This window comes from Watersipora subatra, chromosome 3, assembly GCF_963576615.1.
Source record: "Watersipora subatra chromosome 3, tzWatSuba1.1, whole genome shotgun sequence".
NCBI classification, from domain to species: Eukaryota; Metazoa; Bryozoa; class Gymnolaemata; order Cheilostomatida; family Watersiporidae; genus Watersipora; species Watersipora subatra.
In genome coordinates, this window is record NC_088710.1 from 15,825,874 (window position 1) to 15,852,035 (window position 26,162).

The 26,162-nt window shown below is 35.3% G+C and overlaps 2 protein-coding genes across 3 annotated transcripts in view; both read right to left on the bottom strand.

Annotated features, from left to right (window-relative positions):
* Positions 1-899: 899 nt before the first annotated feature.
* On the bottom strand, positions 900-3,676 carry LOC137391008 (growth/differentiation factor 8-like). Its single transcript, XM_068077340.1, has 3 exons — positions 2,969-3,676; positions 2,396-2,802; positions 900-2,186 (listed from the first exon to the last, which is right to left on the bottom strand). Exons 1-3 carry the CDS (start codon positions 3,648-3,650, stop codon positions 1,794-1,796), a joined length of 1,482 nt encoding a protein of 493 aa, XP_067933441.1. The 5' UTR covers positions 3,651-3,676; the 3' UTR covers positions 900-1,793.
* A 2,944-nt stretch (positions 3,677-6,620) lies between these two features.
* Positions 6,621-26,162, bottom strand: part of LOC137391191 (max-binding protein MNT-like) — an 80,244-nt gene continuing 60,702 nt past the window's right edge. The window contains exon 9 of one of the 2 annotated variants that reach the window (XM_068077579.1): positions 6,621-7,800. In XM_068077579.1, the coding sequence (XP_067933680.1) occupies positions 6,983-7,800 (818 nt within the window). In that variant the 3' untranslated portion in view covers positions 6,621-6,982. The remainder of the gene's footprint in view (positions 7,801-26,162) is intronic. The other variant, XM_068077580.1, reaches the window with a different exon arrangement.

Consider the following 26,162-nt stretch of genomic DNA (forward strand, 5'->3'; position numbering starts at 1 on the left):
TTGTTACGTCTTGTACTTCTTATATCAGCCAAACGATCATGCAAAGTATAGTACACTTGAAGCAGTCTCTGCCACCTTGTTTGATATGCTAATTAAAATGACAACTTGTTTAGCTGAAATACCAGTCTCACTAACAATATGTGGTATCAGCTTCAGATTGCCTGCAGGTCTTGGGCATTCAGTGTACAAGTAAGTTTACAACTGTCAACCTTATTCTGCTGACATTCACGTTAATATTGAACTTTAAAAAAATCTACATCCACAACTTGTGACAGCATTTCATAAAGAGAAGTCTGAGCGTGCATTGAGTGATTGAATAACACACGAAACAATAAAACGACCCCTGGAAATATAACTGTGCCAAACCAGTCCAAACATGAAATTGAATGCTCGCTTTCAATCTCTAGTGAGCAGTTGTAGTAATGGCTGCCTTCCGAGGTATGTCAGTGTCAATTATCGTATTATCTTCTCAGCTAAAGAGTAAGTTGTCGAAAAACCCCTACTAGTATGTACACAGACCCTGCTACAACTGATAATCAATATTTGCTGCCTCAGCGGTGTCAGATAGATTTTAGGCTATCAGTTTGTATATCATGTGAAGAGGAACTGCATGCAGAAAATGCCATTCTAATTAAATTTGGAAGGGAATTCATATATAGCCAATCCTGTAATAATATAGTGTTTATGATTCTATGATTTATGAACATCTGCATAGGTGATGGTGCAATCCTTGGCGCTGAACATGTGCTTTCTATTTTCTGCTATTGCCAAAATGTTGCTTGACCACCCTGAGTAATTATGCAATTTGTTTGTCTTGCGGTATGATTACGACTAATAGAGCAAAACTAGAATGAAAGTTCGACTCCAGTGAACGAAACATCTGGCCAAAGTCCTTAAATAGTGTTAAAATTTATTACATTTTTGAAACCTGTGAATCAAAACCATTGGTACGCCATATTGACTCTAGACGGAATACATGTCAGATAACTTGTTAACAAAAGTTTACACGGATATATTTAAACAGTGATGGATAGTTTAAAAAGATAGACATCTGAGATCAAAATATTGGCAAAGCTAAGTATTCAGATAGATATGAAAGGAGCATACCAATGGGAATTGTGTCACATCCATATAAAATTTAATTATTTTGACCACTTAAAAATTAAGACGGTCCATTACTAGTTAACTATTATTAGACAGATATTTTGACTCTCAATTCTAGTTGCTACCAATCTCTGATAAAATCCCAGAAGGGTACCATAAAATCTTCAACACAGTAAGGTCGTAACAAGCCTCTGGGATTGACCTATGGCAATCCATGAGAACCACATAAACAACAATACTATAACGGTAATCGAATGATGAAATATAAAATTTTAGTAAAAGAATCACAAGATAAAGAGCCAGAGGTTCGATGCCTGGTTAACTGCAGCAGAGGCTCTGTAAAAATATACAAATATCGCCTCACTAGGATGGCTGTTGTCAAATAGGTAGGTAATCTAACTGGAGTTGTTACTCCAATGTCGGAAATAACATGGCTTGAGGGAACCATACGTTCAAATACTAATCTAGTTGAATAAAGATGTCTTAGGTTAGATTGAGAAAGCAGCAGCACATCGTATTGAGCATAAACTATTAACTGTACAGCGTATTAAAAAATAAATAACTATCATACTTGTAATATCGATTATTACTCTTCCAATACTGTGACTGTACTAAAATGTATACAGTTATCTGTTTTTCATTGCTTCTTGAAGCAAAAAGTAAATTAAAAATATGATGCAAAATAATAACTACGAACAGCTGCATTTTTCAATTGTCATATCCGGGATTTCACCCATCATTATAGCTCCATCTTCGTTATAATACAGCAACTTGAGAGGCTTCTTGGATGTCGCTGTGCAGCAGCGTTGAGGGTTGGGCTTTTGGAAAGCCATTAATAGTTTACTATTAGCATCTTTTGGTAGATAATACTTTGGGCACACGCCTGTGCAATAGTTTGCCCAGAAACGTCTAGGTTCTATTATGAAGTCAAAGTCTTTGCCTAATTGTTCAAATTCTATGCTAAATTTATACCGACAACATTTCTCATTTTGGTCATTGATGTCACATGATAATGGTGTCTCATCGAATGATCGCTTGTATCGCCCTTGCTCTTCATTCAGAGAAATCTTTACAAGAGGGGTCTAAAACAAAGATTAGTTGAATGACAAATGGTTTTCGCTCACTTCGGAAAATTCATTTTCAACTGTGTCCACAGAAGATTACACACAACAAACATTTGCCATTCAAGTGAATACTGCTTTGGTTAGATAGGTCAGTATGACTGCCTAAGAAAATTTTAAGCTGTATAACATGCGGTGTATGAATTATTACTATTTAAATTAAAACTCACCCGATGCGGACGGGAAATAATGTCTCCATTTAGAATTATCTTCTCCTTTTCAATCTCGTCCGGGTCATCATAGAAATATGCGGTATTCTTTCCATCCAAAATTGCTGAAATAAAAAGTCCATAATTCTGGCTCTCATCAGTGGCCCAATCCGCCACAGCCTGTGTTATGTCTATGTGCTCCCAATGACCACGAGGTGTGAGATTCACAGTCCTGTTTATAAACGGTTTATGTCTATAAAGAGTTTCGCTGATGAGAAGTTGCACGTGTCGACCCTCTGCACCGCTTGGTGTCGATATGTAGACCATAAGGGTAGCTTTTTGTACATTTTTTCCACTGACTGTTAACGGCAGGTTGAAATACGCAATGGATTCGGTGGGATACCTTTGAGGGTGTTTGCTCTCTGGAACTGCAATTCAAGTAGATAGATAAATATCAACAGGCCTAATCAAGGCACCTAATTAGTGGGCAACATTCATTGCTTATATACAATAGACACTAATTGTATTGTTCAAACATTGTATGCAATAGGTAAGAGCAATGATAATTCGTGAGTTAATGAAAGAAATGCTTACATTCTGTAGCAAACTGTATGACAGTACTGATCTTCGCATGGAACTCATCAGTTTCATCATGGCTGTCATCCTGTTGCAACGACTGGTCTTCCAATATCGGTTTGATGTGGTCTGGGTACGTCCTAAACTTGTTTTTCACCTTGAGGGCGGTCACATTTGGTGGTGCGGACAGTCGCAGCTTATTCAGTATCGACCGCCTAATTTCGGTGATGCGCATAGCTTGAGCTCTTTCGTGCTTTTCACGGAAAGGAAGATCCTGAAAGAGTTGGGCGGGACTTGAAGATGGCAATCTTTCTGCGGTATCAAAGTCCATGCTGTCATAGTCGATATCTGGTACTAGTCTTTGTGGCTCAGACTGAGGCATACTGTCATAGTCGATGCTATCGTTTAAGGCAAAGTAGGGGTTTTGTAACATTTGATCATCAATTGATGCTAAATCTTTGTTTCCTCTGCTGTCATCGTCTGCGCTGTTTGTCTTCTCTTTGGAATTTCTTTGCGATAAGCGAGTGTTATTTCTGGTGTTGAAGTTGCTTGAACTAGGAGGTAGACCTTGAGATTTCGGTGGAAGTTGATGTTTGCTCGAGTCGGTGAGGTGTTTCGAATCGAATGACGAAAGTGGACTACATGTAGCTAACGTAAGACTAGCGCTGATGATGCACAAACCCACTTTGAGTCTCGTCATTCTGTATGTATCCAGTTACGCTGATAGAAAAATAAGCCATTTATGAAGGTGAGTTATTGGAATCTTTACCTTTTATAACATGCAATACGAAGGCAAATTCAATCAAAAAAGATTGGCCTGATTGGTCAATACAAAAAAAGGCACCGCCCATTTCTGTAAACATTTGACCCAATCCAATCAAAGCAGGATATATCGCTCCGCATAATCATTATGTAGAGTATTGTAACGGAGTGTAAAGCAGATGATTCCACGAGTTTAGTACAAAGGGATTAGGTAAGCAGTCAACATGGCTGATATATAGCGGAAGAGTCTGTATGTCAACTAAGGCGATTATGTCTGAATTGAAAGTCTGCCCGTATCATCTACTGCTGCCGCAAAGCATGAGGAAATATTTTACATGAGTTCTAGGTCATCAAGTTTCTATAGCTTTAGGCGCTGTCTGGTTCATATACTGGTTCATATACACGGGTAATGACGAACCTTTGCATCAAGCCCGGAGGCACAGGTGCAAGTCTTGCAATCCCTTAAAATGGACATTAATCATGCTTTGATTAGAAGCCCTGAAGACTAGATAACAGCTGGAGTGTGAAGTTCTTCCACAGCCTCAATGTTGCCTTAATGAGCCTCACTAGCCTTTTTCTTCGAATCTTACTTTAAAACATAGGAGTGAAATGCAATGCGTACAGCTTATTGTTTCTTGAAATATCTAATAGTACTTGACAGTTCTATGTATAAACAGCATAGAATCTGATCTGGTATTTGTCAAGCATTATGATACACCTATAAGGAGTCTGTGCAGACTGAAATGCTACCCTGTCAAGCACCTTATACATCACAGAGTATCGTAGCCACCGAGTTGACTGTCGCAGCTTAGCGCTTTATTTACGACGTGTGATCCTTTGCGCAAGACAAATTAATTAAACCTTCATTCAAGAAGTTATCTGGCCGGTGTCGTGGTTTGTAACATTTGGTCCTGACTAGTGCTTTCATGGGAATTTTATCATCCATTCAATTGTTTTTCAAAAGGCAGGCACTACCAAAAACACAATATTGGCTATGTTTTAAAATCCTGGCTGCAATTGCTGTCTGATGACTCCAGCCTAATACTCATTCTCACACCTGCCCAAGCCAACCAGTGTTCAAAGAAATCATTTAGCTTTCCAATCGCTTATTTTAAAAATGATAAATTTCAATGCAGTACACATCTGTGACATATTATAAAGCTCTTAGAATTTCATTTTAGAATGTACAAACCTGAAAGAATACCACTCTAATATTATTTGGTTTAACACAAATGAATGATAAGTTTTTTTGTAAATATAGTCGTGACAAAATTTAAGATCTGACTGTGCTTCTCAACAAACTGATCAAACCAATTTGAAGGCTGTTCAATAAAACGGGATTTTGAGCTAGCAACTATTTATATCAATCCTTAATGAGGAAAAAATTAATATTTGATATCTAATAGTAGCTATTGTTTGGTTTCGGTGAAAAAGACATGAAACGGTCCAAGTGTAATATTAATGACCTTGTTTTAGAATAGAGTAAATTTCTGGGAATTCTATCGAGTCAATCTTACATTTTTATCAACATCTTGATCAGAGAGTTTGAGTTTACCAATACCATTTAAAATAGCTCATGAAACTCATTCTCAATACTAATGACGGTAGGCCTAATCGCAATGCAGTCGTTGAAACAGTTTCTGACTGATCTAAGATCAATTCTGGAATTTCTTAAAGTTAAAGCGTACTGCAGACAAAGCTGTATTACACCGCGAAGTATGCTTTTTTGGCTCCGTACAATCATAACTCGACATACGAGTGCATCGACATATGTGCCGTCTTTCAAGCAAGTGCTTTTTGGAGATATGAGTGATCTTTGAGATATGGGCCAGTTCTCTTTGGCCACTATATGGCCAAGTATGTGAGAAGCCACTTTCGAGAACATCATCACTAGGTCTTTATCTACGAATCAGTTTGAAAAATGTTTTTAAAAAGTTGGCTAAAAGTAATAGTAAAGACAAACCAAAATGGGCCAAACCGGAAACTGATAATTTTTAATAAAAATATTAGGACAACAAAACTAAGTCTGTTTAGTAAAAGACTCACACTTAACTTTAAGCGTGTGTTTAGTAAGTCAAATTTATTTAAGTTAAATTCAAAGTTACTGTAATGTAGCGTCACAAAAGTCTAGTGTATTGAACACGTAGCGGTCAAGTCTCTTTCAGACTCCTATTAGATACAACGTCTGTCCCCAAGGTACAAACTTGCAATAGTGTACATGATGATGTTATAATTTAATGCAGATTTTAACAACTAAATAAGTATTTGTTCCTTTTTTAGTACAGATACTAAGTTACAACAGTTAAAACATGTTTTTCCACCGTAATATCCTGGTTTATGTGTTTTTTTCATAGTATGGTAACAGATTAAATTGTAATCAGTTAGTTTATATAGGAAATAGTGCTTTGAGACATGAGTAAGTTGACATACATGCTCAGTCCCAGAATGCATTTAGCTCCTATGTCGAGGTGAGACTTTACTAAAGTAACTATTGGTGTGATGCTTAAAATTGGTGATAACTTATATTTCTACAGGATTTTTAAATCTATTGAAACGCTACAGCATAAAACTAACCTAGTTTCAAGCAATAGTTGGTTTGCAATTCACCTCTAGATCGTCTAGTAACCTCATTGGCGTGTAGTCGGCAGCACAACAGACCCTCCAACAGCAAACGGCTCAAGCATGTGATCTATGAATGTTGTGCAAGTACGCTATGGTCATTCTACTAAATGCTAAACCAAAAGTTGCTGATGCCTTCAAGTCATAAATATATTGTCCAGCTTTCCTAGTGATGTTTGCATAACAAAACAATTGAATAATGCCGTTTTAACATACCTTTAAATTATATCTTGCTTTGGGATGACGCAATCAACGGTGAAAATTGAAATGGCTCATATTCGAAGGAAACTTGGCAGTCTCATGGTTTCTTTTATTCATATTAAGATCTCTAATAGTCGAAAATCACCATCGCCTGGTAACCCAATGATTGACATAGCCAAATGAGCATCTCTCTATCAAGTGTATATGGCTATATAGAGCGCAATAATGTGTCATTATACATAGTACAAAAATGTTATTAATGAATATCATAGAAATAGCTGTGAGCTTGCAAATCATATATAAAAAATTTACATAACAATAAATGTACATCAATCAACAGCTATAGAAACTCGCCGATCACCAGCCAACATCTAAACAGGTTTAATAAAATTGATGGAAATGTGAAAAAGGGATAGAAACAGGATGCTACTATCAGAGGAAATTGACCATCTAGTGAGTTGAAGGTGTCGTATTTGCTACAAGCTGAACACTGTGCGGTGCAGAAGCAAATTGCAAGGCATGAGTAGTGGTGGTTAGTTGAACAGTATGTGGTGAGTTGGCCACCGCTGTTGCTGGGGGTATCACAATAGTTACTCCTCTTCCAGCAAAACGTGTAGTGTTGAATGTAGTAACTACAGGAAGTGGGGACATGGCTGTTACAGCTGGTGGTTTAGAAATCTTTATTGGCAAGTATGAAACGGTGCCATCAGACTTTTTGCTTGGCAACACGCCATGAATGATGGCAGGTCTGGTTGCAGTTCCCCCCAGGGGTTGGATGTTCTGATGGGACGCGTGAGGGGTGTTTGCGAGAGAACCAATCGGAATCATATGTGTCGCATTGCTAACTGGCAGAACCTGGGGAGCAGCATGTTCTATCACGGGTACTGTTATGGTAGAGGGTGTGAGTGGTTGTGCCGTGCCTATCCCTGCTTCATTACCAGCAGTTATGAGAAGCAACTGCTTTGGTGCGATGCTCAGGTTTGCAGGTATCTGCTGATGCAAAGGGCGGACAATCCTAGGAGCTGGATTCACAGTAAGTGGTACAGCATCAGCCAAAGAAGCTTGCTGAAGGTTTGGGGCAATAACATTAGGAGTTTGCGAAGGGATAGTGGAGATATACAATTGTCCAGAATCTATTGCTGCTGCAGTACATACTTGTGGTTGAGTAGATTTGTTTAGGACTGCTGTGTTTGACATTACTTTAGGCGTAAGGAATATATTTCTTGCAGGAACCGCAGTTCCTCGAGACAGTTTTGTGACCTTCACAACTAAAAAAGACAAATACAGGTTTACAAACAGATTTACATAGGTGAGACGCAATTACCACAATAAAGCTTTGCGTAACAGCAAAGTCTCCTCCGGTAATTGATTCCCACAATATCATAATGAATCGTGGTTAAAAAAGAACTTACAGATATAAAGTTAAGCTGATAGATTTATTTAGCATTAACAAACAGAGAGCATTAATTAACAAACAGAGCTAATCATCAAAGATTATGTCATAATAAGTTAGAATTGCAACTGACCATAATTTCCATAAGCATTGCGACAGGTTTTACACTAATGAAACACTTACAACATGCTTTTACACTTTGTGGACTAGTTGGTAACTCTACAATTAAATCAGAATAACTTCAGACTCACTCTCTGGACTATCATCTTGAGTAGATGGTTTAATGCACAAATATTCAGTAAAGGTCTTCCTACCAATGCCTCAGTGGCTACAGGTTGAGCATGAATGCCAACATTTTTTCATAACCCATTTATGAACCACCTATTTTCAAGATTCACACATTGAATCGTATATTTACTAATAAAGTTATGCATCTAAAAGTCCAAACACACGAGGCGATTTTATCGCATGCGTCATGAAAAGCGCAGAGACATTGCTGACGTGTGCCTAAACACACTTGAGCGATTCAACAGCAAACCATAACGTGGGCACACTCACAAACTGGCAATAAAATTCTGTATCATTAGTTTCTTCGGAGGTGTTAATAAATTTAAGTCCATATGGCGCTTTCTTGGCAACGACGTAAACAAGACAAGAAAAAAAAACTATAAGACATAAGAAAAAAAAGATTTTTGTATTTTTAACAGCAATATTTTACGAGTTTTATATAGAGTTTACTTTATAATAGTTTTTTATTTTTAATATAATAAATATTTACTATTCTCCAGATGGTCAACTTGCGCAACGATTGACTCCTAAATGTTGGTTTTCAACTGGATTTCTATGTAATTTTTATGTGTTGTCATACAGGACTGGGTGTGCTCTTATTAAATTTAAGAACAATTCAGTGTTCGTTTTGATGTCTCAAGCGTGACAAAATAGCAAAGCGTTGTTGCTGTACATTGGTGAGCATCGATATGAAAAAATTCCCATCCATACAATAAAACATAATTAAACAGCAATGAGCCAAAGTTAGTGCATATCTCGAAAATATCAATACCTAACATAGGTTGCTGTAAGCAGTGCTTGAAGAGCCTTTAGACTTCCTCCTTTGAGTAGTCTAGAGGTATGACGTACCCACAGGATACGTGTAGTATATGTGCATGGTGTTTTAGCAATACGCCATCGACATGGTGAATTATTCTATCACTTACCTTCACACGAATCCAATAAAACATTTTTAGCATACAGTAGACCCGTTTGCTATAACGCAAATACTCAACTATCCAGGTCTAAAGACATTAAAAAATTTGTAAATATTTTGGGTCACAGCATTTGCTGATCTATTGCCAACAGACCCTGCCCGACTTGATTAACATATACTATCCTATGCCCCATTACAGTGCACCTTTGGGTTACGACGTCCGTTTTACAGTTTTTTCGCCTTACGACGTGTTTTCATTACCTTTAAACCTTTTTTTGTCATATAACATCAACTAAAATGTCTCTCAAAATTAAGATTTGGCGATTGGTGTGCTAAATACATCGGAATAACGAAGATGTCAACATGGTACTAGCCGAAATCCCTCCTACAACGTCTGAAAGAGATACGATGCTCTCTCTCAGTTCAGCATTATTCATTACAAATTCTCGTGACAACGAAACCAGACACCGGTAATAAAGATGGAAACAATGAAAGAATTTATAGTTTAGAAAAATACATACTAAAACTTAGCTTTACATCTGTGTTTAGTAAGTTAAATTCATATAAGTTAAAATCAAAATTTATCTTATCCACGCCTGTCTCAAAGGTAAGAGCTCCATACTTTTGTTATGTACTGTAGATAGTAATGTTACATTTTATTGCAGATCATAACCACTAAATACACTAGAGTTACTGAAGGTAACTATAGTTACTAAGGTAAATATACTATTTTGTTATTAATTTTTATTATGTACAAGACATAAAATTTTGATGTTTTTACCAAGGGGTGTTTAAATTACATAATTACTGTGGGTTTCTAAATTCCTCTATACGGCATTTCCGCCTTACGATGCGAACACTGGAACAAAATAATGTCAAATGGCGGTGGTTCATGGTATAGGCAAAAGCTACTGCATTTCTCTTAGAATTGTCAAGGACACGCTATTAGAATCTGAATATCAAATGTGTACTCCAATCACATACCCTAATCGCGTTACCTCACCATAGGGAATCTGAAGGATCATTAATCTAGCTTGCTGAATAAAGCGAAATTAGTAAAAAAGAACAAATACGGAGAGGATAGGAAAAAATACAAGTGCTATGTTGCTTGTGAATTTGCAATGAAGTTGCCAATGTCAAATGGATCATCACCAGAAACATGTTATGGTTTGCTATATTACTTGACCACATAGTATTACCTTGTATCATAGTAATGATACAAAATACAACTCTACTATTTGCTTTAAGATCTAGTCTCAACAAACGGTGTAATAGACTATTGACAGTTTATGAAATGGTCAATTATTACAATTACTAATGTCTGAACTGCAAATGCATACACAGTTCAATATAAACTACACGTCCCGAATAAAATTGAATTGAAAACACCTTGGGTGAGGTCATATCAAAAAGGATTTGTTTTTACTAAAAATTGAAAAAAAATCATATTTTTCTCTTGCATTTTCTACTCGTGGTCATCACCCATCATCAGAGACGAGTCTACTACTGCAACAAACTCCATCAGACTTCTTTCACTCCCGCTTTAAACTTTAATTTTCCAAATAACCTAAATTCACCATATTGTTCTCATGTTTGAAAAGACGGGAACATTTTCATCATGCATCATGAAAATCTAGTGAGCAGTAGTAGGCCTAGTAGTGAAAATGAGAACGCTTTTCTTTGAATGAAAAAACACATAAACCGACAAAAGCAAACATATGTCGTAAAAAGACATGTCATATATGACATATGTCATATATCTCTCCACAATCTCGCGATTGTGGAGAGATAAGTGAAAGTGAGATAAAAAGAAAACTTGAAACGAGTGACAGTGGAAAAACAGCTGTGACAATTAGAAAATGTAAAAAACATCCAATATAAAAACAATAAACATATAAATCTTGTTAATTTAAAGTTGACATGGACTGAATTGAGTAGCTCCAATTTTCTATTGCAACCTTTATCTACGCATCGTCTGTCTGGTATTGCCAAAGTTACACCTCAACTTGCCCATTTCCAACATACCATAAAACCTGTATTTGAATGCCACCTTTATTTGAGCCACACCTTTATTTGAGCCACACCTCTATTTGAGCGCCTTTATGGAAGATGTTGAAAAGTAGAGCGGCACCCTTTTATTAAATGCCACTTCTATTTGAACACCACCTCTATTTGAACACCACCACTATTTGATCAATACTATTTAACATTCTTAATCATTATGAACTCCTAATAGCAAGTTATCAGTAGCAAGTGTCCACAAAACCGCACTAATAATGACTCGATTACATCAATAACAATTAATTTGTTCGTTGTTTCTGTTCGTGTCAAAATCCATTTTCCAACTCCGTCTCTAAGCTTTTTTGTTAGAAACTTTGATTGCAACAACTAAGAAATAATTAGTAACTCTATCAGGTAATAGAGTAGGTTCATTTTTTAACGCGATTTAGATACTTCTACGAATGTAAGAAAGTTTACGATGGCAAATGTGCTGCTAGTATTTTACACGCAGTTTCTCGTTATTTTCGCTAAAACTTTCTATTCAAAATGGCATTGCTTAAAAAGTTTTGCTCTGCTAAAAAAATTGTTTGAACCGTAATATCAACTAGCTCAATTGTGCAGAAGACAGGCTGAGGTCAGAAAACATTGTGGACGGTATTGAACAGCTAGAAAAATATGAAATGGCTCTAAACAAGCAACAATCAGAATGCAATTGGCCGAGCAAACGATGCTAATACCTTTGTTTTAAAAATGTTGATATTTGTTTAAAAATGTTAATTTTTGTTGCTGCATGTATTATAATCGTGGTTTGTTCATTTCACTTGTTCTTGAATATATATTTGTAGCATTTGATAGATTATTACTATCCTTCGTTTTTTGTGACCTCATTCTATCGTTGTCTGCCACCTTTATGGACAACTTTTATCGTTAAAAACACGAAGCTTCTGCAATTAATTATTGCAAACAATGCTTTTGTTTGCAAATTTTTTATTTTAGTATCAAAACAACACCGAAAAATACTATTATTCAGGAGAATGACGATTGTATTCTACAAAAATGGCGGCTTTTTCATGGACGAGCGCATGTGCAAACAGGGTGATGACGTCAAAAAAATGATGGATAATAAAACGTATAAACAATGAATTGACACTCGTAACTCCTCTTCTAATGCACATAAAAAGCCCATTTTGGCTGTGAATTGTAACAAACATATCGATGAGTGCTATGAGCTTTTATGCAACCTTGTTAAATATACCGTACTTTTCGGACTATAAACCGCACCCCTATATAAACCTCATCTGCTTTATTTTCAAAAAAACGATAATAAAACAATACATAGGCCGCACCTTTGTATAGGCCGCAGAACTCAGGCAGGTGTTTTTAACACGGCAGAGACTTGGCTGTTTAAAACGGAACAGTGCCTTTAGGCACTAGTCGGTATTAATTTACGCTTTTTAACCTAGTGCCTAACGGAACAGTACCGTTACGCATTGTTTCGTTTTTTCTTTTACCGCTATAGGCGCACTAACCGGAGATTTTGGTTAATGCGCCCTAGCGGTTAAAGAAAAATCCCAGATTAGCCGCACCCTTATATAAGCCGCACGACTCGAATCATCAGAAAAAAGTAGCATCTAATTGTTCGAAAAAACGATAATTATAAAATGAAAATTCACCTTCAAATTTAAAATGAAATAAAATACCTTAAAGCTTTAACAAATTGCAATGCAGGCTATAAGATCATTGTTGGTTGATCGCAAGCAATAGATATCAACTGGTATAATAGACGTGTACCGGTACCAGCTTTCTAGTGCATATTTATTTAGAGATCAACAAGTTGGAGGTAAGTTAGCAAATTTCTTGCCTTCAAAAGGGTTTATGTGACACTGCTGAAGGAGAGAGCAAAACATAGGCGACATTTGATTCCCCCTTGAAACGGTTCAATTTGTCTTATCAACATTTTGACGAGGTTTTTGAAAAATACGTCTAATAAAGTGCTATCACAAAAAGAGGGTTGAAAAATAGAGCGACTTACCGTTCAAATAAATGTTTCAAGGTTATTATTACTTTGTTAATTTAATTTCTCACATAGTTTCATATGTTGTGTTTGCTTTAATGCTACATATAATTACTTAAGTATTTATCATTTAGTTTTTGAGGCTGTGGAACGAATTAAACAAAATACAATGTATTCTTACAACAATATTTACTCCCAACATATGATGATTTTGACATATGAAGCAAATTTCGCAACAGATTAATTTTGTTGTCGAGGTTTGTTCGCATATTATTGTTGATAATGCCAAAAATAAAATGAAAAAATGTAAAGATTGCTGCGCTTTTTTTCTTTGTTTGAATATAGTTAGTTTTCATTTAATATATAGAGAAAATAAAATGTACATGACAAATGACTAACAATGCACAAAAGAATTTAATCATTTGTCTGCCAGGCAGTTTTGAGGCTTTTGAAAATTTTGAAAGCTGAATTTAGACAATAATGGGTTTTAAGACCCCCATCTCTATCTTTCTAAATTAGACTAAACATCCCCAATTTCTGTTCCTAAAAAGCTAGCATACGTCACATATCTATGGGCGGAGCTTGTGCCGATCGAGTTGTTTTCGAGACCGATATTAAAACGCTGTAAAAAAGCCTTCATTACTCTGAAAGGTGGTGGACCAATCTTTATTTTGAGTACAAAATCGGAATCAGCGTGTCTGATTTACCTAGAAAAGACGATACGTGGCAGTTATAGTTTAAAAGTGCAAAATGAGTGGAAATGTGATTACAAGCTCTTAAAAGCTCAAAAATGAACAGTTAATCGCAGCCATCACGAAAACGCCATAGTTTGGAATCTCTTTACTCGTTGACGTTCTCAAACATTGTGGTTATTGTTTTGACACGTGATGTTATCATGTGAAATGAACGGCCGATAAAAGGCTCAATATAAAACTTTTCGTAGCACTAGTTTATAACAAACACGTCGGGTTCTGCCGAAAAGCCCGCATCAAATATAGATGCGCGCTACTTTACAGTTTTGTTTCGGCTTGGTCTAATCAGAGCTGTATTGCTTCCCAGAGTCCCGCGACAAAACCGGAAACAAAGACGCTCGTTTCTAAATAAACCCGATCGACATACTGATCTTTAATGGAATATTCTTACCTCTCTCTCATCACTGAACTTTTTTGCATCTACTTTACATTTTTACAAAAAATTATTGGTAGTTTCTTGCGGGAAACTTTGTCTTCTTGTAATTGGTGTATAATAATGTAAATGTATCGAAATGTGAATTTTGTTGCAAGTCAACCTTTGAACTTTGAAAGCAACACCATAGAAATAATTACTAACCGTCTCAGGCTAATAATAGTTACTTGTTTAACGCGGTCCTAATACTTCGAAGAACATGCACAAAAAACTGTTTGCAAGTTTTGGCTAAAGGTTACTTTTAGCGAGCAATTCTTTACGCATTGCATTTGGGTTAAATGCAGCGCGTAACAGTTTTGCTATCCCTAAAAAATGTTTGGACGCTAATATCGAATAGTTCAGCAGTGCAGAAGGATTGAGGCAAAAAATATTGTGGAAAGTATTGGACAACTAGAAGATGTTCGTTCTATCAAAAGCATCAATCAGAACGCAACTATCCGAGCAAACGACGAGAATATTTTTCTTTTGAACACGTTAATTTTTGTTTTTGCACGAGTATGGTTCGTTTATGTGACTTGTTCATGAATATATATTTTAATCATTTAATAGAATATCATTATATAACTTATAAATATACAGATTTATAGCATTTTATTTAATAGCATCCTTGCAACCATCTTAACGCGGCTTACAATGAATCGATGCTCATAATTCCACTTCTATTGCGCATAAAAGCTAGTTTTGGCTGCAAACTGTAGCAAACATACCAGTGAGTGCAATGAGCGTTTATGCAACATTGTTAAATATAGATTTATACAAAATCAAAATGTCTTCAAATTTAGAATGAAATGCAAGTAGAAAATTCCAACAAAATGCAAAGAAGGACACAGGCTATAATATCATCGCAGGTCAACTGCAAGCAATAGATATCAACTGGTAGAGATATTTCTCGGTTTTTCGATGCATATTTATTAAGCGATCTTTGACAAGTTGGAGGTAAATTAGCAAATTTATTGCATTTAAAAGGTTTAATATCGCTCCACCGAAAACTAGAGCAAAATATAGGTGACAATCGCTTCGCTTGTAAAAAGGCTATATTTATCTTCTGAAAATGCTGACAAGCCATTTAAAAAATACACCGCCAGCATTTAATTGAACGCCGCCTTCAACTGACCGCCACTATAGAGGAAGGATTAAAAAATAGAGCGCCATGGTGTTCAATTAGAGGTTTTACGGTAAATGAATTTAGCTTACTAAGCAAACACACAAAATAAGTTTCCATATTATAATAACCCATATCTAATTTGGGTTCATTTTAATTTTTTATTATTTTCTTTACATATAATTTCTTTCATATTCTCTTTTAGCCGACCTTATCAAAATTTTTGAAGAACGATGTAAACAATGTAAGTCACACCTGAAAAAGGCAACTTTAAAAACCGATACTTTGTCCATTATGATGCACTACAACTATATATAACCGAGACTGTTTCTGTTGAACAGACGCATACTTCCTCACGAAAGAAAACTTGAAATGTCTATAATTTGATGGTTAACCACATAGATACAATAAAACTTAGGCTTTAAACTTCAGGCTTCCTGCTTTGGATGTCACGCATACAACAAACGGGGCGCTCTTCCTCTTTCCCTCTTTAATTTAATGAATGACTTGTGGTGCACTTAACTTGAAAACCTGTTACAGGAACAAGTTATATATCTGCTTCACCAAAAATCCAAGCAGTACTTTTCTTATGTGTAATACATTGAGAAATTTGTACGGTACAGGAATTAGTTTTTTTAAGCACACTGATAAGCTAACCAATCAGCTGCCAAATTTGAGCAGCTTTCTGAAGCATTCAAGATTATATAATAATAGTAACAGATTATTTACGTTGCAGGAGCGCCTACTGTACATATTATGTTGTTATATTTGTTGCCTAATCTTCCTAAATTTACCCCTTTGGCCCTTCAGAAAGGACCAAAAAAACAACTTAACTTTTTTATTTAATAACCATACAGCAATTGTGGTATTATTGGTTTGTATCGACAACTGTTCTCTTTTTCCTTTAACGTTCGCTTTGAATTAGGGTTCATAATTACGATAATTTTACGTTAAAATAATGATAACGCAGACCTTCAATGTTGATTTAAATCAATTGTTTCACTTTTTTCTATAGAGCCAGATCTATCCTGCATAAAAGAAAAATACGTGTCTAAAATAAAGTAAAACAAAAATATGGTAGGTGCTCCTACAATGCAAACAATTCGTTCCAGGAACTTGTTTCATTATAGGGAATTTACGTTATACGAACAGTAAAATACATATAAATTGCCTAAACCGTTTCAAGATCCTTCCAAACTCACCCATTTGGTCATACAATAAGCTAAAACTAGACTGAACTTTTTAATTTGTGGGCTTTACTGTAACTGCAGCAATATTGGTTTGCATCGACAACTTTTCATTTTGTAGAGCATGATTGCGGTAATTTTACAATAGGTTCATTGGGAGAGCACATCTTTGATGTTCATTTACAATAGTTTGTTTATTTTCTATAGACAGCAAAGTATATTTTGTAAAGGAAAACTGATAACAAATATTTTAAACGAACTACAATAAAATAAAACAAAAATATATTTTTGCTATAAAAAGAGCAGTGTCTACCTGTTCGTCGTCTATCTGTATCCAGGAGTCAAGGTTAGGATAACAGATAGCTTTCTACGATACTTCAACTTGTGACATTCAGATTGGTAGACCGATGCTGTAACACCTGCACCAATTGATCGCGTGTAAGTATTAATGAACGATTGCGCAGCTACCTAATCTCTGTTTTGTCGACACATCTGACGATCCATCACGACAAACTAGAATGTTATGGAAGGTGTATATATATAATATATATATAACGCTATACATGCGTCGCTTTTTCTCACAAATGTAGCGAGACAGGTTATCATTCAAATCGAATTTGAGAACTTGCCCCAACTTGACACTTTAGGTTATATAAAATTTTTTATGTAGTACGAAGCAAAAACTTCACATAAATTCTTTACGTTATCTGGGATTTACGTTATTAGAGGTATATACGTTACAGGAGGGTCTACGGTATATCTTTACCATAACAAGAGCGAGGTCTGTCAGACCGTATGTTGGGTTAGAGGTTAAGATAAAACATCGCTTTCAAAAACATTCCAACTTGTGACATTCAGCTTAGTAGACTGACACTAAACACCTGCACCAACTGACAGCCTTTGGGTATTTCTGAATAATTGTGCAGCTACTTATTACCTGCGCTCTAGTGGGACACCTGATGCTTGCTCACAGCACACTAGACTACCAGTGTGCTAGTTTATATAATAAAGAAACCGCTTTAATGTCATTTTCCCTCCCAAGTGCGACATGAGAAAAAATCATGTTTTCAAGTCTATGAGATTTTTGTTATTCAAGTCAAATTCGAAAACTTGCACCGACTTTACACTTTACGGAATTTTTTATGTGATACGAAACAAAACTACATAAACTCTTTACATTAAATGCAATGTACGTAAAATGAGGTATACATTACAGGGGCGTCTGCTGTAACTAGAGCGTTTATCGGTTGTCAAAAGTTGGAATTGAAGGTTTGTTCTAATAGCAGGTATCTATTGAACTTTTTTATTTTTCAACCCATTGGTTGTGGAACACAATACAGACAATACAGGAAAAAAAACCAAAAAGTTATTCCTTTCTGCGTTGTTTCCTACATACGCACAATGTTGCCTGATCCAAATGGGAGTTATGTAGGCTTCAAAAATGTAGAATCAGAAAATGATGATCAGAATGACGCAGATGGAGCTTTTTATTATGGATGAAGGAAATTAATGTAAGTTCAGTTGTGAGTTAAAACAAATTTAGTTTTTAGAAATATTTCAACTGAATCTGACAGCAACGTTACTTACCTGATGTTCATGTCTTGTACAGTGAATAAGCGATTTTAACAAAATAATACATCATAATGTATGGTTTGATGAATAATTATATTTCAATCATTTGACTTGCGCCATGACATAAAAACACCACATTTAACAGCTTACGTTACATAAATCTAAATCATGTTATACAAAGAACAGCATATTTATAATTTGAACAGCCTGTTATATTAATTTTATTAAAACAATACCTCACATAAAACTAAGGATTGGGTATAACTTTCATATAAATCTTGATCTGTGCATTTCTTTTGCTGTTCTACCATCTGGTTTTGTTGTTTTGAGAGTGGAGCTGCTATGTCCTGCAATTCATATATTTATGTACACATTTAATATAGCGCCACAATATAACTATTATCTACACGCGGAGCAATTAAAAGTATAACTGGTTGAAATTGTGTGTGCTACACCATCATCATACTAATTTCAGAATGTCGAACAGTACAGTGTTAGAATAATTTAAGACTGCATGTTGACTGTATGTTCATGCATTATTCTGCAGACTGTGTGATAGTGACTAATTGAACCAACATCTTGGCGCAAAAATGTGCTTTTATTACATTGCAGTTTAAGTATGAATTACTGCAGGTACAGTTCCCCATCGCTATCTTTAATAAATAATTTTATAATAATTAAAATTTAATGCCAGTTATCAATTGTGTTATTACAATTTCTGCATAAATTTATTTTCAATGTTGTTCAAGCTGTAAAAGTGGTATCCCTGCTGAAGAACAGTATAATCCATATATAATTTTATTGTAGAGACAGCTTACCAGTCAGAACTTCTCTTCCCACATTCGTGTTGTGATCTATCACTGCTAGTTTAATTCTCGTAAAATATCCAGGGGATCAAAGTCTATTCGCTTTGGTGCATAACTTAATACGAGGCTGTGGAGGTTTTCTAAACCACCAGTGTGTTGACCATGGTTCAACAGACGCAATGTGTTTAGCAGTCTCGCTTGCCCTAACGCATCACCAAGAACTTTGTGCCCTGCACTTCCTGGAATTAACCATTTCACCTTTCTTTTCATTTCTCTGTAAACATCAAATTATTCGTTGTTATTTTCCAATATATTTTAAACCTGCAAAGTTGTTGTTTATTTGTACAATCTCTGTTTAGTATTACGCAATAAATGACTACATCTTCTTATATCACAAATTAAAGGCATTGTAAGTGATAAAATATTATATTACAAATTTGCCTAGGCTTTGTTATTTCTGAATATATTATTAGATTCAACATACAGCTTTCATGCCAACATTGGGTGTAAATAATGTTTTTTTATCACTCACGGATCAATTGGTTCATGAGAGCACTGGATGAACTTGTCGTGTCCTGGAAAGCTCCTATAAATATTAGCGACATGGTATCTTATGCTAAGTACCATCTCAACCAATAGCTCGGCATCGCCTTTACATTGAACTGCAGAATACCACACATTGTTCTTTATTTCCTTTATCCAAGGGAGCAACTCCTTTTGATCTTTCCACACACATGCTCTGGTGAGATTTTTGCCCAGATTCTTGGTCCAATGCCTTACATCCTATCAAAAAATTACAAATAAATACCACTAAAGTTAATATGTTTGAATTGCTTCTAAACCATTACCTACAATATCACCACCACTACCACAATCACTGTCACCATAACTGCTATCTACCACCATCACCAAAACGACACATAGTTAGATAGTTATACGTTAAAATCAAACGTATGCAACTCAGCCCGAGTCTCATTGTCACCCAGTCATATTGAATCTATGCTTTGTACTGATGTATAGTACTAAATATTTCTAATTATTATATTTACTAATTTATATTATAAAATAACTATATTTGTTATCAATATTTATTTAAAATTATTTAGAAATTACTTACAGTTGAGGTTTTCGTGTTTGATGATGCCCTCTTGCTGTATGGTACAACACCATTAAGGAATGGAACTTTTCCCTTTTTCACTCTTAATCTTGTAGTTGTCCAAAATTTTTCCGAATAAAGCTAGCTCTCACGGAAATGCCGAATGCCCACGACCGCACTAGCAGGTAGTCTGCGAAAAGTTAAATCGGCATGCTTGGCCTTAGACAGCCATAATTTTTCTAAATGTGGCGACTGAGACACAGGCACTCTAAAAAAAGTTATGCCATGACTTCTAGTGTCAGATTTGCAACTAGCAAAGAGACATCTACTCATTGTAACTAACTGATTGTGGCTAAACAAAAAATTTCAAATGCGTTGGACCTTATCTCACTAAGGAATAAGTAAAGAAACAGTTACCGGAAATGGCTGAAGTGAGAATCAGTTATGTCCCGAGGTAAATGCACCAAAATATATTTTCAACTTTAAACTTTCAAAACTAGTGGAAATATCTGCAAAAATTTTGTTTTCTCGTTCAGTTAACGTAGGATCATGTATTAACAGTCATATAAAACATTCTTAAAATTATGTGTTCGGTTTCACTTTAAGACGTCTCAAAATTTCAATATAGACATACCGATTCACAGTAGTACCCTGTGGTAAGTACTCATGGTGTTTCACTCCATGAATATCAAAAAACGCGAACAGCATAGTCTTTCCACCTGACCAAGACATCTTCGCCTTTTTTGGTCTTGGGGATCCTGGAGACTTCCACTGGCTACTTTGAAATTTAGTCTCTGGGTTGTAACTATACACCTAAAACTCATCTCCAATTATTACCTTCGAAAGAAAGTTTTTATTATCCGTTAAATCCTCCTTGAAATCATAGCAAGCGTGTATCCTAAGCTCCTTTTGGTCATGAGTTTGCAAGCGTGGCACGAACTTTGCTGCGACTCTTGTCATGTTCAAATCGTCAGTTGAAATTCTTTTAACAGTTCCAAAACCAAGTCGGGTCTCTCCAGATATCTCTCCAATGGTTAAAAGACGATCTGCCATGACTAGTGACCTCGCACTGTCGATTGACAAGCAGGTTTTTGCCGAGGCTGGTCTACCAGACCACGCATCATCTTCTCGAAAACATTTGTGCTACTCAAAAACTTGTGTTTTCTTTAGAGCAGCATCTCCAAAAGCATTATTTTAACATTTCAACTGTCTTAGTACTTGTTTTCCCTAACTTCACACAAAACTTAATGCAAATACGCTGTTCCGATTAATTAGACATGAACATAAAGTTGTTAAAAAATCGCCAAAAGCCCCTGACAGACCTTGGCATATCGTCGGCTCACGTGAGAACGCGCATTCGTAGCAACCGAAATTTTGTGACAACACTCCAGATATGTTTCTCGGAAAATGCTGCAATGGGTTTTTCCATCGTGCAAATATGCAAATGTATACAACTCCATTCCCGGAACTTTTGGATCAATCCTCATATTTATTTGTTCGATAAAGATAGTTGCAGTCTACAACGAACTAATGCTTGTTAACAATTGTGTTTGTACTAGAACAAAATACGACTAGTTTTTTTTAATAGTGACCTTTGCTAATTCAAAATAGACATCAAGCCAATGATTCTGCGGTTGCATTATATGATATTTTCACTTTGTAAGAATTGCTTTACAGCACATATGAACCCAGGTGTGGTGGTGAGATATTCACGGGTGTTATACTGCTACAATTATGTATGATATCACACTTACAGTATCTGCTTTCTGAAGCTTGCCAGTTTCTAAACCATTCAAACTTTGCGAAGTGATGCCAAATTGTAACAATTACCAGGAGCAATATTTCCTCTTCAAATGGTTTGCATACGCCTTGGCAACTTATTTACAAAAAAATTCTATAGCTCAACTAAATCTCATACTAGGAGGCTATGCAAATGTAAAGGTTACGACAATAACATAAATTCTTGCTGTTCAACAACTTCCTATTCTTGTTAACTTATCCAACTACTGCATATAGAAAACGGAGAGAGTTTACTAAGTATTTGTGTAAAAACACTATTTCAGTCATAACAGTAATATGCCATCACGACTCCAATCAAAGTTGTTTAACCAGTTATGCCAGCTATCTATAGGTTAGCGATACAGTTGCACTGTTACTGCAAATGTTTCATAAGTTTTACGTCAACATAAAGTTTAAAGTCTACATTAAGTTTTATTTAAAAAGGTGTTGTTAAGAAGGCTAGTTGAAAAGCGTTTAGGCTGTTTATAACTTACCTATAATTTTTAAACACATTCTAGTTAATAAGGAAGGTTAACGCTAAATAAAACTACAGCACAAAAAATAAATTTTTTGTATCGGAAAAAGTGCAACCATGAGCCAACAATCATTTTTTTTAACTCAAATTAAATACTCTATTTTTTGTTCCAACTGATAAATGATAAAGCACACAGATTCTATCATTCATTTCAATCAGTTTAAAAGTAGTGTGACTGAGAGCTAAGTTATTTTGAAATACAAGTTAGCAGCAGGTGGCGTAATCATTATAACGAAATACTTTGTATTCCCCTAATACAGTAGTTTTAAAGACAAGAATTATCAGAGAGGTTTATTTATTTAAAAAAAAAGACTACTAAGTGTTCCATAGCTAATAGAGGTAACGAGAGTCTCATAGGCTATGAGAAACTCGCTATTCAAATCAAATTTGAGAACTTGTACCGGCTTCATGCTTCACGTTATTGTGAATTTTTTTAAATGTGAAGAAAAAAACTTTGAAAATCAATTCTTCACGGCAAGTGGAATTTATGTTATTGAAGATTTACATAATAGGGGCGCTTACAGTACCTGTACTCTGTGTTAAAGGTTGACTTGCAACAAAATTCACATTACAGTTATTTGATATGGAAAGATTCACCATGTCTTACTCTGTTCTGTTGTAGGTGCAAAATATGTGGGAATGTGATTACAAGCTCTTAAAAGCTCAAAAATGAACAGTTAATCGCAGCCTCACGAGACCACCGTAGTTTGGATTCTCTTTCCAAAACGGCTCAATTGTGACGTAGCTGTGTTAGATGGTTTCTGTTTAAACTTTCATGCAACCTTATTTGTCGAAATATTTCACAAATATACTTCACGCATTAAATAAAACCATGTCTATTGTTCTTACGCATCTATTTTATCGTCATTTTAATGCTGTCACTTTTAGCCGTGATATCTTATAACTTACCGTAACAATTTGTTTAATTTTTTAGCCTTAGCTTGAAGGAGTACATATCATTGTCTGATAACCATGACGAGTCTGTTGGTCATTTGTGATAATCGAAAATGCTGCAGAAATTATTTGCGAAGTATTGGGTCACATGATCAGATTACGACTTGCCGATTAGACCAAACCGAAACAAAACTGTAAAGTAGCGAGCATCTATATTTGATACAGGGTCTTCGGTAAAACCCGAAGTGTTTGTCATAAACTAGTGCTACGATAAGTTTTATATTGAGCTTTTTATTGCCCTTTCAATTCAGGTGAGAACATCACGTGACAAGACGATAACCAAATTTCATGGCTACGTCAGAAAAATAAAGAGATTCCAATCTAGACGGCTTTTCGTTTTTGAGCTTTTAAAAGCTTGTAATTACATTTCCACATATGTAACACCTACAACACAACAGAGTAAGACATGGTGAATCTTTTGATACCAAATAACTGTAATGTGAATTTTGTTGCAAGTCAACCTTTAAGTTTAGTTTACTGCATGTAAATATATTAAGTTGCTGCCTCATTGCTTTGGCTGCTAATGTGTGTTAAAATGTACAATCGGTGGCATGAAAAATTGGTACAACTACAAAATTTCACTTAACAACTATTCTTCACAAATAGAATGCATATATTAAATTTCCTACAAACCTATTAAACTAGTTCAGGAGCCTTTAACACGTTTAGTTGTGTATACTTCAAGTAATTGTAGCACCTTTCAAATTATTTGATCAAAGAAAATTCTTCATAATATTTACCACAATTTAATAAAGGTTAAAAATTGATGTGTAAGAAAAGGTATTCCTTTTACACATAAGATACTGTGAAAATTTAGAGAGATGGGACTTTGTGTTCTATTACTACAATTCAAAATAATGGATTTTATACGATTTGACCAATGAATCTTCAGCGAAGCCCATCCCTTGACATATGTACATGTTTGTTTGCTCAAGATTATCAATCGTAAACCAATTGCTTACAGCTCTCCGCGTAATAGTATTCTCGAGTTTAGGATCTACGGTATAATTATTTTATAATAATGTGAGATTTAGAGAATAAATCCGTATTCTCATGCATCTTTCATCTTCAGATCAACTTACTGATCACGCTTGCCATCATGTGCGAGAGACTGAATGAGTTCTACCGGCAACACTAGACCACATGACAGCTGAGCAAGCGCTTTTGGCACAAGGCTTTTCCTAATCTAGCCAGATTGAAAAACTACAGGCTGTCAGAGACTGATCACTCCAACAAAACCTAGAATCAAAGAAACGCATATCTTACATTACTGTGGTCATCTTCAATTGATCAATCATTAGGGGCTCCAGCCTCCATCGCTTGTACATGTATATAATAAAAATACCAGCATAATCATTTGTTTGATATACTGTTGAGGGTCAATGAGCTTGCAAGAGCAGAAAATGCTGACTCTCCCTCCACAAGCACTCATTCGGTGCATTCCAAATCAGCAAGGCACAACACGGGATCTCAAATATACTGAATATACTGCTACAACTTTGTGCCCCTAAATGCAGCTCCGCGAGTTAATAAAGGATTTCTTTAAAACACTCGTTATATAGGGTGGTAACAAATTGCAAATTAACCTGAGGCCTGCATGTCAGACATTCTATTTTAGGACGAACTGTAAGGCATGATAGATTAGTATTTATCTCGCAATGTGATTTGACTGAATTTTTAATCAGTTAAACATTCCGTGATTCGATGTTTAGAGAGTCTGAACAAAGTAGAGTCATGAAAAATTGCCATGCCAGTATAATCTATCACTAGAGATTCTATTGTTCCAAAAGCTTTGGCTTCCAAAAGATGAACCTGTTGATGAACTTTTTGAAACTGGAAGTGTATGAGACCACAAATATTGTAGCAAGCTCTGATTCACAACCTTGTGTCTGCTCCAGACATTATGCATGAATGTTTCGATTCCTCCTATTCCTAGTTTTACTAACAAAAATGTAAGACTGCGTTAGTTAGTTCATGGAATTTCACACGATGTTGTGTTGATAAACGCCAAAATAATAATTGTTACTGGCTATGTCAAAATTTCTAACATCAATTTTATTTTGTACCTTTATTTTTTAATTTTAGTATAAATAGAAAAATTTTGTTATCTAAGATTTAACTGCAGTTTGTTTGCTATATATTTATTATATATATTTTCATTATTATCTACTGTTCAAAATTTTAGTTTTCATGCGCTTCCTGTATTGTTTGGGATCTGGATTTAATCACTTGGCCCGATTTGACAAGATTATGATCAAATGGACAAAGATGAACTACTGTATACTGAGATGCACCCAAATTACCACTGAGTAAGTTTAGCCAAATACAGAACCAATGCGATCCTTAACTATATACCGCATAAACAACAGAAGTTCCTTTTACTACCCTTAATTATCTTATTTGTTTATTCATTAAGTAATCTAGCTAGCACAAGTTTAAAATACAAGAAGTAGATGTACTTTTGTTGGCTTAAAAATGTTAACTATTCAGGTAAATTACAGTGATGCATGGCTACTCAATTAGGTCATTCACATGACTATAAATTAGTATGGTATTTTATACATGTTATCTTGAGCCACTACCATTATCCTGACGATAGAGCTATATTATAAACACACTGTAGGAATCTTTGGCTTTATTTGGATAATAGTTATTTAAATTATATTTCAATCTGCAACATTCAACTAAGATAATGCGTAATCACAAGTATATTTAGTACAGAAATGATCTTGCCACCATATTGCATAATCTGATAATTTAGCAAAAATATATTTACACAAAGGTATTTGTGAAGAACTATGT

Coding starts and splice junctions, on each gene's coding strand:
- LOC137391008 (XM_068077340.1), bottom strand. CDS start 3,650: ATGACGAGACTCAAAGTGGGTTTGTGCATCATCAGCGCTAGTCTTACG. Junction 2,803..2,968: donor CATACAGTTTGCTACAGAAT/GTAAGCATTTCT, acceptor CTTGAATTGCAG/TTCCAGAGAGCAAACACCCT. Junction 2,187..2,395: donor TTATTTCCCGTCCGCATCGG/GTGAGTTTTAAT, acceptor TCTTTGTTTTAG/ACCCCTCTTGTAAAGATTTC.